Source organism: Pantherophis guttatus, chromosome 1 (assembly GCF_059756535.1).
Source record: "Pantherophis guttatus breed Tessera chromosome 1, ASM5975653v1, whole genome shotgun sequence".
Classification (NCBI taxonomy): Eukaryota; Metazoa; Chordata; class Lepidosauria; order Squamata; family Colubridae; genus Pantherophis; species Pantherophis guttatus.
In genome coordinates, this window is record NC_142063.1 from 152,544,760 (window position 1) to 152,560,799 (window position 16,040).

General features: G+C 38.1%; 1 protein-coding gene across 1 annotated transcript in view; it reads left to right on the forward strand.

The window, feature by feature from the left end:
- MYO3B (myosin IIIB) overlaps window positions 1-16,040 on the forward strand; it is a 252,059-nt gene that overhangs the window by 47,345 nt on the left and 188,674 nt on the right. Inside the window, exon 7 of the mRNA XM_087882018.1 lies at window positions 4,337-4,402. Within this exon, the coding sequence (XP_087738144.1) occupies window positions 4,337-4,402 (66 nt within the window). The remainder of the gene's footprint in view (window positions 1-4,336; window positions 4,403-16,040) is intronic.

Consider the following 16,040-nt stretch of genomic DNA (forward strand, 5'->3'; position numbering starts at 1 on the left):
GAAAACTGTTCAGTGCAATGATTCTCATTACCGCATTTGCCAACTGTAAATCTATTAACTGTGACCTGTAATCAGGCGCACAGCTTAATGTAAAGGACAAATGGTGTCCAGTGAACTGTAGAACTAGCCTTGATGGTGGAAAGAACGATCCATTTGGTCCTCCCAGCTGTGTCTTTCGAAACAGCTCAATGACAAAAAATAGGTAAAATTTAATAGATTAAAATATTTCTGGTTCATTATACCCAAAGATCCTATTTCTTTTCTTCCTGTTGAGGAGAAAGATGGAAGCTTGAGTATCTATGGATAACTTAGTTTTTAAAAAAATATATTTGCATTCACCATTCATAGTCATATATAGTATATAATATTAAACCTAACTAGTGACTGAATACTATGTGGATGGCAGCCCTGATTTCATACTTAAAACAACAAGAAAATAGCAACAGCCCTTAGACTTATATGCCGCTTCACAGTGCTTTACAGCCTTCTCTAAATGGTTTACAGAGTCAAAATGTTGCTCCCAACAATCTGGGTCCTCATTTTACCCACCTTGGAAGGATGGAAGGCTGAGTCAACCTTGAGCCTGGTGAGATTTGAACTGCCAAATTGCAGGCAGCTGGTAGGCAGCAGAAGTAGCACGCAGTACTGCACTCTAACCACTGTGCCACCGTGGTGTCTCTGTGCAGAATTTTTGGTGTCCCTAAACATTGTTATCTTATAGCTTTTCTGCTTTTACTGCTCACCCCACATTGGTTCCACAATGCTCATAATTCTCATGTGCTTGTTATATGGGAAATCACAATTCTCCACTAATTGAAAGATCAAAATAAAATAAAATAATGATTTCTGGATAGCACAACGCATTGGTTTTCTCTTGAACCTGTGGAAGTCTATTAAGGAATGGAAGGTTATAAGGAAGAAGGGCTTGAAAATAAACTTTTAGAGAAGGAGAAGTTCTGAAACCAACCACAACACAATGGGCAGGGATTTGACCTCTGATATCCTGTGCTCCTTTCCCTTGATTGCATGCAACCATGCCCAGAGCCAGACATCTATTGAATGTATCCAAGTTATGAGAGAGAACATTTTACCACATCTTTGCCCTTGACTGGAAATATTATGAAGAAAAGCTTTGGTAGAATTTTCAGAACATGATTTCGGGTAGCAAGGAGTATAGATTGCTCTTAGTAGCTACATGCCACCGTGAACATTAGCAGAAAGAGTGGGAGAAATAAGGTTGAGATTATAATAATTTTAATATTATTTAGAGCCTAAAGCATTAGTACAAATATAAAAAAGCACAATTAATTGTATCAAACCAGAAGAGAATAGTTTGGTGAAATGTAATCATACAAAACTACAAGCAATCAGAAGTGACATACTAGGTCAACAGCACTTATATCTATTTCCTATATTTATTCAATATTCACAATAAAATTAATTGCCGTTGCTGTTAGTTCTGTAGGATTTAATTTATTTCACACACACAGGGAAAAAAACTGCATGACAGGTGAGGAACTCTCTTAAGTAAAATATTTAGCATTGCCATGGTGCAGAAGGAAAAGGGCTTGGAAGAGACAAAGTAAAAAGCAAATTCAAGCATTAATTGTTCAGTTTCAAAGATCAAGATTGGTATTACCATATGTATTTCAGTTAGAGACAGGTATGGTTTCTGTGGGTACCAGAGCCTGGTTCTATCTCCTTAATTTCTGGTTGAAATTGATTTTTTTTTCTCCTCCACTGGTTCTCAGAGGCCATTATAAATCAATCTGGTTAACAAAAGGTAATGGAAAACTCCAATCCTCAGGACTGTCTTTTGGAAAAGCCTGTCTCCATTAGGGTTTGAAAATGCCAGGAATCAATTTAAACAATATATCCAGTTTATTGATTTTTAAAATTAGTTTAAGCTTGGTATCTAATCCTATAGTTTGTGGATCCTTCCTAATGTGCATGGGCCTTACCTCTCTTCAATTATAACTCTGAAATTTCATTGGGCTTTTGCCTTGACCAGACTTGATGTACTACCCTCTACAGTTCTGGGGAGGACAAAAAAACCCTAAAACCCAAAAAAACAGGCCTTTTTTTCAGCAGTATTTTTGCCCATGTGTAGATGGCTCTGTGGACTCCCTAAGCCATATGCTCTTTTGTTGCTCTCTCTGTAGGGAATCAATACAAAAATATCAATATAGTCTCATGATACCCTCCCCAAAAACAATATTTATGAAAGTTTAGGAAACTTTGTTCACAATAAATACATGGAGATTTAGGACTGAAAAAGAAATAAATCAGATCTCAGAAACAAAAATTTAGACGGCCACCAGATGGCAGTAAAGCATTTGACTTCTTCCTCTGCCTTTGCTGCCATCTAATGGTAATCCAAAATTTGCAGACCAGATTTTGTAATCCCAATTAAAAGTAGGGGATTTCTGTCATCAGTTGTGAAAACCATCAAGTTAAGTGATAGGTGTGCCTAAAAACATGCTGCAACTTTAAGAAATTAAATTATTAAAGGCTAAGTGACTCTTAAAGAACTGGTTCCATTTTTGTAAGTGCACATGAAAGCCTGAATAAATTGGGCTACGTTAATTAATAACAGCATGTAGCTATGTTCATGCAAAGCCTGGCGCATGAAGCAAGATGGGGAAACCCTCCTGGTTGTACATGGAACCTATCAGCTATATTTGGGGCATAGGCTTGGAGCTCTTCCAGAAACACCACTAGATTATGAATATATAAATCTAGCACTGTTTCTGAAGATTGCTAGAGTTGTGCTCTAGCTGACAGGCTCTCTGTGTATAGATGCTCCGTTATGATGGCCCATCACTCAGGTAAGTTGAAAAATGTCTAATGCACCTATTTAAAATAATCTTATTCTGCTCCACTATACGTTAACAAGAACAATTGCTGGTTTTCCCAATTGTAGGTGATATTTGGGAGACAAATCCAAAGAGTATTTTTTTTTAAAAAAAATTAACATAAAATGTCTTAAGGACAACACCACTCATTGGCATTGTTCCTAAGGCAGATTAGAATTTGGCTGCTGGTGCAGGGCAATTTGTATTGGCATACTTTTCTGTGGGCTCAGGAGTGAAGGTGGCACATTAGCATAACCACGAGGAGTGAATCCAACGTGGCCTCTGCAGGTTAAGCTACTCTGATTGCTTACCAAGAAAGAAAGCTATTGATCTATAGAGGATTTCTACGGGGGTTGGGGGGCATTGTAGTTTTATTCTCACCAAGGATCATATGGCCAAAAGAACCAATGGACTTTTGCTCATATAAAGTTTCTGATTGTCTCCTGAAGACTTCGTTAGTGTGCTTAGTTAGTTGCTTTCCTAACCAATTATTGGACTTGTACAGACTTTTTTTTTAAAAAGCAGATGCAAGTAGCTATTGCCTCAATTCATCTTCGCAGATGGGATTTGTATATCTTGCATCTGAGGCTCTGATGCAGGTGGTGATAGAACCTATTTAATGGAACATGAGCCTAAGCATTAATGTCACTGAATATAACCCATCACATTGCTTCCTAATAGTAAATGTGATAAATGATGCATATCCGGCAAGTATTTTGGATTTTCCCTGCTCATTTTGAACCAGTACTATATGAAAAGAGAAAAGTAATAATACATTTGGCTCAGATAACATGACAATCTGCAGAAAATGAGATAGCAGAAATGGTTTTCAGATAGATGCAGATGAAAGTGAGCCATTCATTATAGAGCTATTATTTCTTAGCCGTGTTTTGCTCAGTTTTCAACGCATGCACACAACCCAGGCAGAGGCATAGGGGGAAAATGGAAAAACCAGTTGTTCTTTTTTCATTTCCATTGCTCTAATTTATTAGGCACATATAACATTGTTGTTGCTGTTATTTACATTATTTTTAACAAGTACACACACTCAGAACTCAATGTGAGATGTACATAGCAGACTTTTCTGTGAGGGGAGTAGCTCTGAAAGTGTTTTAGGCATATTTATGGCTAGTTACATCTTTTCAGTTTGTCGTGAATGATCATCTAGAAGAAACCTTTGCCTGTAGAAATGGTGTAGGAAGACTTCTTTCATCAGACTAAGTAAATATTTAGGGCCCAGTTGTTCAGCTACAATCCTGAACCCGTGTCTAAATTTCCTTAAACTGTTTGGAAGAACATGGATGGCCAAGACAAGCAATATCATTTATCAGATAATAAATAGGAATGATCCATGGATATCTTCCACATTTAAAACATTATGGAAATGATTCTTTCTGGATAACATCAACAACAGATTTTAGTGTTGAACAATTGGTTTGGCTCTTTCAGCTGTTCATACAAAGTGCCTGCATATTTTTCAGGAATCCCCCTCCAACGCTGTTCCAACCAGAAAATTGGTCCAGAGGATTCAACCACTTCATTTCTCAGTAAGTAATACTATTTTTTTTTTGTGCTGAAAGGCTTATTTTTAAAGGCATTGTGAACTGATCTGTGGAAAACTTTGGAAATGAGCATACATGTAGGGAACAAAAGCCATTTTTTTCCTTTTATATTACGTTTGAAAAAAGTATTTTGACTATTGATAGGTACAGATCTTAACTATTATTATTCATATTTATTTGATAGCATATTTACTTTATTGTAAATTTTATCTGTATCTGACTTTTGGTTCGGGAATTCAAGGTGAAATACAGAATTATTTTTCCTTTTTCCCCCTTATAGCAACAACCTTAATAAGTGAGGTTGAGCTGGGAGAGATTAACTAGGCCAACATCTCATTTGGGGAGTTTCTGTGGATGAAGGTTTGATTTTCTTGGCTTTTTCTGCATCTAATTCATGATCTTAATTATTATATCACATTGCCTCTTACCTTCCCACCAAATGGAATCACCCGCAGTGATTCTGCTTTGCTAAATTACGACCAAGGTGTAAAGATCTCTTGAGAGGAAAGGTTCAACTAATGATTGGAACTCTATTACCAAGAATTAAATTTGCCAACTTCACACAAGCACCTTAAAATCTGCTTGCTGCATGCATGTGTTTCCTTCAGATGATTCTTAGAGACATGAATGAGAATGACTCTCAAAGTACATTTAGTGAGCTTTACATTGGCAGCAGGGATTTGACTCCAGCTCATATTTTTTCACTAGAATGTGCTGAATGAACTAGATTGGGAAGAGGCATTATCATAATTTTTCAGTGATGTGAATAAATATTAATTTATATTGATAAATGTCTGTGGAGATTCTCAGTCATCCAGGTCATGGTTATCCCAAAGGTGCTTTTTCAAGAGGCAACTAGACTTTCTGGTTTTTCTTTGAAGACGTTTCACTTCTCATCCAAGAAGCTTCTTCAGCTCTTCTTCAACTCTAAACATCCAGTAACAGACTGGGTTCATACAAATTATTAGTTGGTTGATTGAACAGGTCATAATGCCTGGTTTACACACAACCGTATAAAATAAACCATGGATTGAAAACCATAGTGACTGAGTTCATACTCAATCTAAGTCAGAACCAAATGGCTAAATGAAACAAAACCTATAAGCTTCATAAATCTTAAAAATGTCTGCTGAACAATATAATAAATGTTCATGCTCTTAATTGTTGAAACTGGTCAATTTTTTTATTTACAATCTGAGGAAACATATACGATACAATCAAGTTGTACAGCTTAAAAATCTTCAATGCTCTTATTGATACGCCATGTGTATGCATATGCATATATGTATATGATACCTTTACAGATTGAATTTTAAAAATGCAACTACCCTATTCAGTGGTCTAAATCTGATATGCATGGGATTGATTTGTGGGGGGGATACAGAATGTTACCCTGAAGCTCAAGCTCTCCTCTAGGAACTGGAAAAAAAAATTTTTTTTTTGAAGAATCCTGCTGACAGTGCTGTGACGATCAATCATGGCAGAGCTATATTTCAGAATTATTCAGACTATTTTAGCATTTAGGTTCTCTGAAGAAAATGTTTATGATAAAACACAACTGTTTAGGTTGTCAATCATTGTTTATAGATGGTTTGGTTTCCACTTAAAAATTCATTTCTTAAAAAGAAAATGTAATAAAAATGAAGTCTATACAGCACTGAACTGTCCAACCATTAGTGATAATTGGCTCATTTATATGCATTAGATACACATTTGTCAGTGTCTGACTTGTGACAGCTTTGCTTTGATAAATTAAAAGCAGTGATTGTAACAAGTCCATTTGCCTCTTACCCATATATTAGGACCTTGCCTGATTTTTCTGTCATCCTTCTGATGAGTAGTTGACTTTTCAATAATTCCATTATCTACCTTCTTCTTGAGGTTGAATATCATTTGTATAAGAAGCTTATCTTGAACCAGTTGTGATCCAGACGTATGTAGTTACATAGTTACAATTTTTCGGAGAAATGTATTTCTACCTCTGATTCATATCAAACGATTTTTCTCCAGAAAGTATCTCCAAATTATTTTAGGAACACTCATTTAGATAAGTGCGGTGATCCAAATGCCAATTTTCTTTCCCTTGTATCTAAGCCCTTTTCTATACAGTGAAACTGATTGGTGTACTTGAATAGATCTATGTATAATTATAGAATATAAGTCTGATCAGTAGCTTTTTAAAATAGTGGCCATGTATTCTGATTGGAGGATAGCAGAAGCTTCAAAAATGCTCTTCTCCCTTGTGGATGGTGAAGTTTCAACCCGGAAACCAAACAGGAAGTATCTAAAGGACAGGTCTAGGCTTCCAGATTCTCTGCTATTTACCTAGAATTTTGCATGACTGATGTCCTATTGAGTCCTTTCCAAGGCAGATGTTATTGTATGATGGTGTTAAAGGCTAATTGACTGATGATAATTTTGTCAATGCTAGTAGTGTTCAAGTGATGCTTCAGATGTTTTGAGATTGTACCCAAGGAGCCTATTATTATTGGCACTGTCTTTATTTTCTTTTGCTACAGTTTTTCTGTTTCTATATGAAGGTCTTTGTGTTTTGTGATCTTTTCCAGTTCTTTGTCTTTATTCTGCTGTCTCCAGATATTGCTACTGTATATCCACTATCTAGCCTTTTTTAGCTTTCTTATCAACAATTGTTAAGTCTGGGGTGTTACATGACAGATGCTTTTATGTTTGAATTTTAAGGTCCCAGAACACTTTAGTTTCTTCATTTTCTACCACTTTTGTCAATTTTGTGGTCCCACCAATTCTTGCTTGCAGGCAAATGGTGTGTCTTGCAGATGTTCCAGTGCACCAGTTTTGCTACTTTGTCATGCTGGTCAGTCAGTCAGTCAGTCAGTCAGTCAGTCAGTCAGTCAGTCAGTCAGTCAGTCTTATTTGTTGTTGTTAGTTGTGAAGTTGTTTCCGACCCATCACGACCCCATGGACAACATTCCTCCAGGCCTTCTGGTCCTCTACCATCCTCTGGAGTTCATTTATTGGACACCTTTCGACCTGAGGGGCTCATCTTCCAGTGTCATATCTTTTTGCCTTTTGGTATTCATTTCATATTATGATTTCCTATCATCCTGGTTATCACAATGTATCCCTCAATCAGTTATTTGTTATTTCATTTATGTTTGACTTTCTCTGAAAGGTAAAGTCTGTACAGATCCCCCATTTTAGCCCTACAACTGTAGACAGAATAGCTAGGTTGGACTAAGAGATTGTTATTGACCCAAAGTTGCACAGTGAGCTCCATGACTGAACAGTGACATAACACAACATGAGAGCATGAGCAAGGGCACAAAATATACTCAGGGTGACGGGAGATGGCCACGTGGCTTAGATTGGCAATCCAGCCCCAATAGGCATTTATACTAGGATCACTGGATTTGGGCTTAAAAAAATCTGGACCTCTGTTTATGTTCAGCTATAGCTGACATCTAAAAGAAGCAGAATTTTTGTATTTAGAAAAATTGCAAAATGACTCATTATAAAACCTTGCCGATTTCCCCCCAGCTTCCTTGCTTCAGTTTATTTTCTGGAGATGGCAAGGAGTTAATTAATGTAGAATTAAAATGTAGTGCCTTCCCCCCCCCCACAAGTTAATATGGTCTGCTATTTGTTCCCTTTTTTTGCCTGGTGCAAATGCAACCATTGTGGGAAAAAACATCTTTAATTCATTTCAAAGGCTTGTATTTTAGTCTTCACTCTGCTGTTCTTTGAAACGTTGACTCTAATCTTAGTATTATTTATTGCGGGGTAGCATTCAGGCCAAGTTACTCATCAGAAGTAACACTGGAGCTAATGAGACAGTTATGATTACTTACTTAAGTCCCATTAATTTCAATAGGATTTGGTCTAAATGCTACCTCCAACAGTTTTTTAGAAAGGAGGGTAATAATTTTAATGCATCACAATATGCAGTGAAGTATCCAATAATGTATTGCTCATATAATTCTGATAATATAGCATGGCATTTTCTTGAAAAATCTCTTGCCTTATAGGCAGAATGTGTTAGAATGAATTCAGAACATAAAATTGTGAGTCAGACATTTATCACAGTAACGCTGCATGTGTTTTAAGAATTATTATTTGCCCATGTAGTAACGTCCACTTAATCACTTTAAATGTTTTGCTCTGTTGATTCTCTTGTTGCTAGTAATGCCTCTATATATTCCTGGATATTATTTGTGATTTACTTTAAATTGAATATATGAATTGTGTGCTTATAGGTGTAATCCTTGCTTAAATATAATGTAATCCTTACATTATATTTAAATATATATTTAAATATAATGTAATTACTGTAAAATGGGCACCTACAACTGAAGTTAAAAGACAATGGAGAGAAAGCTTATAGTTTCCTTCTCTTAGAATAAGAATAGTAAACTTTTATATAAAGTGAAGAATTATGGTTACTGGCAGCTATGCCACACAGATTTAACTCCAAGATGTTCCTATGGCATGCAGTATATGGCTGCAGTTTGGAGAAAGTGCTTCAGATTTGCTATTGTCTCCTTGAAAAAGCTGCACTTTTTCCTGGTCTCACATAATTGATGTGCAGCCCAAGAAAATACACACTGAATCCTGGAGGTGTTAAAAAGGTAATACGTTGGTGCAAGTATCTTCTACTACCCCTGTGATGGCGAACCTATGGCACGGGTGCCACAGGTGGCACGCAGAGCCATATCTGTGGGCACGTGAGCGTTGCCCTAACTCAGTTCCAGCGCGCATGTGCGCACCGGCCAGCTGATTTTTGGGCCTTCTGGGCCCACTGGAAGTCAGGAAACGGAGGGCCTCTCAGGAGGTGGGGAAGGCTGTTTTCACCCTCCCCAGGCTCCAAGAAAGCCTCTGGGGCCTGGGGAGGGCAAAAAAATGGGCCTACCGGGCCCACCGTTAACCTTTTTGCCATCACGTGCCAAAAGCGGGGGTAGCGCAGGGAGGTTGCGTGCACATGCGTGGGGGTGCGGAGTGTGGGGGGGGGCATTGAATCATGGTGTGGGCACACATGCGCGCAACCCCCCCCTGCTCCCACGCTTTTGGCATGCGATGGCAAAAAGGTTAGCCATCACTGTACTACCCTGTTGTTGTCTTTTGAATGCCTCCTGAAATCAAACACTTCTTTTAAGATGTCACTGATAGACAAAGTGTGGTGCACGTGCCCATGCTATAACTGAAGCACTTTCCCTGCATATCCTTAATATTACTTGAAACACTGCAGGAACAAGATGCAGCTCCTTTGTCCAATCCTTACAGGTTGACTGAGGATGTCTAGAACTATGCATTCCTGGAAAGTCATTAAGCTAGATCCCACCTCAAACAATGGTAAAGCAAAACCGACTCCTAGGCTCTGACACAATGTACTTGAGACAAATGCTTGCTATATTTAAGCAATGACTTTGCAAACCACATCTGAATAGGATCTCAACTTCAGTCCCATTTTTTGCTTTTAAATAAAGTACAGTTGCTTTACTCAAGGTGAAATTTGGGTTTGCCAATCAGACACCCATGTAATAACTATGATATTATTTGGCCTTTTTCCGCTGATGGTGTTGAAGCAATCTTCACCTATCCTTTAGCCAGCAAAAAAACCCCCCAAAAACCAGAGCTGTGGGAAATTTGCTAGGGACAAGATAAAGGAAATGAAAGCAACATCTCTGTAACAGAGCATAAGAAAAGATGACCCAGGGCATGTTGGCGCTGTGGTGAGATGCAAGTAGGGAAACATCCCTTGGATTGAAAAAGAAAGAAAAAAGAAAAAGATTAGATGTGAGAAAAGGTTGTGCTCAGAGGTGTCAGTGAACATTTTCTTTCTAGGTACTGAACAAGGAAGTCAAATCAAAGTAGCAGAGATTATTCTCCAAAGGTTGCATGATTGACTGAAGTTTTATTCATATAGATGTAAAGAAACTCAAATTCTTTTACAATTTAAAAAACTATCAGTAAAACTTCCATAACCAAGCATTTATTCTGCAGAATTAATTAATGTGATTTGGTTCAAGATCAATGAAGACATAAATGGGTCTTGTCTACTAGACTATATGTGTGTGTGTGTACTGTGTACTGAATTCTCTATGAATGTAACAGACAAAAAATTAAAAATGCACTGTTTATCATGGCATACCAGTGTTGGGCACATGACCTGCAGGATTTGGAGAACGATAATATGGACCTAGATCAGAGGTGGGTTTCAGCAGGTCCTGACCAGTTCTGGAGAACTGGTAGTGGAAATTTTGAGTAGTTCGGAGAATTGGTAGTAAAAATTCTGACTGGCCCCGCCCCCATCTATTCTCTGCCTCCCAAATCCCAGCTGATCGGGAGGAAATGGGGATTTTGCAGTAACCTTCCCCTGGATTGGGGTGGGAATGGAGATTTTACAGTATCCTTCCCCTGCCACACCCACCAAGCCATGCCACGCCCACCAAGCCACACCCACAGAACCTGTAGTAAAAAATTTTAAAAACCCACCACTGACCTAGATGCTGCTGCATGGGTATTTAAGGTGTCAGGTGCCCTGTAGAATTATGACTAAAAACCAAAGGAAAAGATGGTTACAGGCAAAGCTGGCAATTTTTTCCTCAATTTGTTAATTTGTTTATTTTAAAAAAATAGTGCCATACAGCAATTTGGTTACATTCATTTGGAGCAGGTGAACAGATGTGAAGGAACCAACACCTTATTGGATCTGCACTGTAGGCTACGTAGCTTCAGGGTATGACTAACTTGTGTGAATCATGCAAGACAGAGGTAGGAAGCAGCCATCTCAGGAGGTTGTTTACGTATGTGGCAAAATGGAAAAGAGGAGCTGTTAACCCCGTAGAGGAGTTTTTCAAAACATGACTTTTTAGTTCTTAGATTAGCCATTGTTTTGCTTTTCCCATCTAAACCTTCAAGCAATGAAGACAGCCAAGAAATGGCAGATGTGAAAATGGTTCAGTGTTAGATCTTTTCTGTTAGAGAAATGGATTGAATATAATGTCTCTGAGGCGACAGTGTGAAAATATACAGCTGCTATGCACTCACAAGTCTCTCAGCAACTATTCAGATTTCATGCCAATTTCTAGTTGTCACCCCAGCTTTAAAATAGTAGCTGAGGAAGATACAGGAAGAACTTGGAAAGGGCTTAGTGATGTTAGAGAGGGTGCTAGGATATTATTGTGCTTGTATAGGGAGGAGAAAACAATTCAATACAAGCCATCAGTATTTGGATTTGCCTCAAGGAAGCAGCTCAGAGTGGCTCAGCTCCCTTGTCTGGAGAATCTTTGGTGGTCTACAAAGTGCTTAATGGAGGGGAAAATTAACATCTGTGTTGTAGCTGATTTGCCCAAATGCATCTGCCTGCTACTGATTAGACTCCTATTGTTCTTACAGCTTGTGTAGACTACAGGAATGGGTTCTCTGTGGGATTGGCTCTGAAGGCTTTGGGGAAAAATATTGGAGAAAAAACGGTTAAGAGTTAAAAAAAACCCAAAACCAAAGTAGTAATTAGAAACGTACCTCTCCAATCTTGAGCAAGCCATATAGGTCTAAAGAGAATTCAAAGGGCTAATTCTTACCTTAAAAGCCCTGAAATATTTGGTGTTGCCAAATACCACAACTTTGTCTCCTCATATTTGAACCTACATTAAAATAATCCAAACCCTTTTCTCTTTCTTTCTTTCTTTCTTTCTTTCTTTCTTTCTTTCTTTCTTTCTTTCTTTCTTTCTTTCTTTCTTTCTTTCTTTCTTTCCTTCCTTCCTTCCTTCCTTCTCTCCCTCCCTCCCTCCCTCCCTCCCTCCTTCCTTCCTTCCTTCCTTCCTTCCTTCCTTCCTATCCCTTGATATGAACAGGAGGAGTTTTTCCAATACATCACATTATAAATTTAGGGATTCCACCACTCACTAGGATTCTTACCAAGGCAGAATAGGATTGAACTGGTGGGGCAGCAGAATTTATGCTGGCATACTTTTCTAGCAATTGAAGAATGTTGGACTTCACTTTTGAATTGGTCCCCTATCTGTGCCTCCCCCTCCCCTTCCATTCAATCAGTTCCAATTCATAGAGACTGCCTGGACAAGTCCCTGCAGTTTTCGTGCCAAGGGTTTTCAGAAGTGGTTTACCCTAGCTTCCTTCCTTCCTGAGACTGAGAGAAAGTGACTGGCCCAAGGTCATCTAGCTGGCTTTATGACTGGCCCAAGGTTATCTAGCAGGCCTAGAACTCTTGATCTCCTGGTTTCTAGTCTGATGCCTTAATCACTACACCAAACTGGCTCTCAATCGGTGGCTTAGATAATAAGTTTTTCCCTTCTCCATTTTAAGAAAAAGCCTGATTTTAGGAAAGAGCCTGATAGTACAGTGGACTAAAGCACTGTTACTAACATCTGCTGCTTGCAATTACTGCAAGTTCAAATCTCACCAGGCTCAAGGTTGACTCAGCCTTCCATCCTTTCTAAGGTAGGTAAATTGAGGACCCAGATTGTGGGGGCAATAAACTGACTTTGTATAAATATACAAAAGTATGAAGGCTATTGCTTAACGCATTGTAAGCCGCCCTGAGTCTCCGGAGAAGGGCGGCATATAAATTAAAGCAAAAAAAAAAAGAAGAAGAAGAAGAAGAAGAAACAAATGTAAGCACTGGGCTCATGACTACAATGCTTTCTGATTTGTTTACATAGATGGGCTGTTTCTGACAAGATAAGCCACCATTTTTGCTATGGTTGTAACATCTATTTCTGTCCATTTATTCATTTGTAAATATTTGTTCACATCTGACCGTTGATGAATAGCTTCCCCTTTCAAGCCTTCTGATTTGCTAGCTACAAAATGACACTTTACATTATGGGAAGCAGAATGATACACACAATGTTATCGTCCTGATGCAAGCTGCCCATGAAATTGCTCAGAAGTGGCTCTGAATCAGAGCTTGTTCTTGCCTCATAAATGTTCCGATTTTGCCTGTAGTTTTGTGGCAGGAACCAGCATGTTAGATTTTGGTAATCTAACAAATGGCAGCAACCTGTTTAATGTAGTGATACTAATGAATTCTCAGGATTAATTTTCAGTTATAAAAGCATAATGGAAGGTGCTTTTTTAAAATTAGGTAATGCATTGATTTTCCTCAAGACTGGCATTTACTGCATTTCCCCCCCAGTATATTTTATTATTATGTATGGCAGCGTCTCTCAATCCAGTGACATCCAGATGTGAAGATAGGGAGAAGATGCTATTAGCCTGTCATATCATTTCATAATTATTTCTAGAATAAGCAAGAGCCTTCATGATCAGAGCAGCCTAATAAATGCATTCCACCCAACATGTTTTTTATTTCTGTTTTTATTGATTGTTGCTATCATTATATGAAAGAGGTAGCCACAAAAGTTCAATAAATCAGTCAAAGGAATATTAATATGAAAATGTGAAGATGGTGGATACTCACTATTGTAGCATTTTAATTGGTGCTAATAAAGAGATTGGTCTATGATGAACTCTTCTCTCTATATATAAAATCAATATTTACTGAAGACGTAGTTTAAAATGTAGCTTGGATGCGCCACACTATTGTGTTTCATTGTATGATTGCTTTCATTGAGTTTCATTGCATGATTGCTTTCATTGAGTTTCATTGCATTATTGCTTTCATTGAGCTTTCAAACCATTGATTGTATGTTTACCATCACTGTTGGTATTTTTACATGGAAATAAATCCCATATGTTCATTCCCCCCCCAAACAAAACCCCAAGCCAAAGGATATGCAAAAATACATGTTAAGTATTACTCAATATAGGAGAATGTCTAATTGTTTTGGCAATCCAGCTATTATTTGCAAGAAAACTGGGTCTTCGATGATATTTCTGGATCAATAGGTCCTTAGTGCTATTATCCCATCTTTTGAAAGGCAATTTCTAGTTGAAAGGCAATTTTAAGCTATCCTTTCATTCTCTCCTTAACAGATCTGTAAGTGTACAATAAGAGAAGCAGTATGGAAAAATATAGGAGAATTACAAATATGTAATGTCATCAAGATCCACTGTAAAATTCTGTGAGTGAACCAAGAGCTTGCAATATAAAGTTATTGAGCTCTACCACAAAGAGATTTTTCCCACCACAGCAATGGAACATATTAATGATGATCATATGTTGTGTCTAAGTGATGACTGCCCTGAAATATATATGGTTCAGCGCTGGGTTTTCCCCCCCCCCCACTCTTAGGAAAAGGAATGCTTTGGGAAAGCCAGCCATGTTTTTGCACCTGCATCCCACATTTGCAAGCAGGGGAAAAAAAAAATAGGGCAATAAAAGGCAGAAATGTTTAGCTGGGAGGTTCCGATCACATTCATCTGCAATGCTCACCCACTTTCCTTTTAGAGAGTCCCAGGCTACAATGCACCATGCAGGGTACAGCTTGAAAGACGATTGGAATTGCAGATGAGTGTGGGTCAGCAAAGAGATAGGTAAAATGAGTAGACTGCAAGAAGGAAGCCATTGGCTCAGGGATGGAAATTGCAAACATGTGGCAAATCTGAAACCTCAGAAGCATTCCAAATGCATTTTACCTGCAGACCTGTATTTTTTTGTTGTTGTTGTTGCCAAATGATGGATGAATACTATAGCGGTAGTTCTCATCAGTCCACAACCACAAATGAGCCCAAATTTTCTGTTGTTAAATGAGTTTTTCCCCATTTTGCGACCTTTTTTTGGCATAATTGTTAAGTGAATCACCGCAGTTGATAAGTTAGTAACCCAGTGGTTAAGTGAATCTGGCTTCCCCATTGACTTTGCTTGTCAGAAGGTCACAAAAGGGGAACACATGACCTTGGGACATAGCAATGGTCATAAATATGAACCGGTTGTCAAGCATCTGAATTTTGATCATGTGATCATGGGGATGCTGCAAAGGTTGTAACTGTGAAAAATGCACACAAATCACTTTTTTCAGTGCTGTTGTAACTTTGAACAGTCACTAAATGAACTGTTGTAAATCGAGGACTACCTGTATTTTATACATCAGAATAAAAGGTTTTTGTAGTCTTTTGCTGAATAAGGCAACGCCAAATCAGGATGGGAACTATGGCATCGTTTTCTCCTTCCATCCATTATTTTCTTATATTTCCTGATTTGGGGTATCCTTCTCTTGCTTCTTCCACATAGGATTGTAAATTTAGGTATGTGTGATAGCCACTCAGGCAATTTCTCTCAAATATACAAGGGCTCTTCTACATAGCCCTCGTATTGAAAAGGAACTTGGCTCAATCAATTTATGAATGAACTTTTCCAGATGTATTACCATCCAGAGGAAATAAACCTTGGTTTCTGTTATTTGTAGTCACAATGACCAAATTGGAGGATTCCTGGCTGCAGAAAGCTGAAATAAACAATCAAATGAAAATAAGTATTTTTTCCATTCAAGAATGAAATGTCCCCTTGATAAAATGAAGCAATTAGAAACAATTAGTAGTGGTAACAAGCAATCTTTCTACAGTATAAATTTTGGTATTCTCTGGGCTGGCAAGACTCAGGTAATTTGTTCCTGATAAGATTAAAGAAGATTAGAGTAACTGAGAAACAAAAAGTGAGGAAGAAACTTGAGGAGCATAAAATAAACATTAAGGCAAGTACACACACCAAAGTTAGCATCCTCTAAAG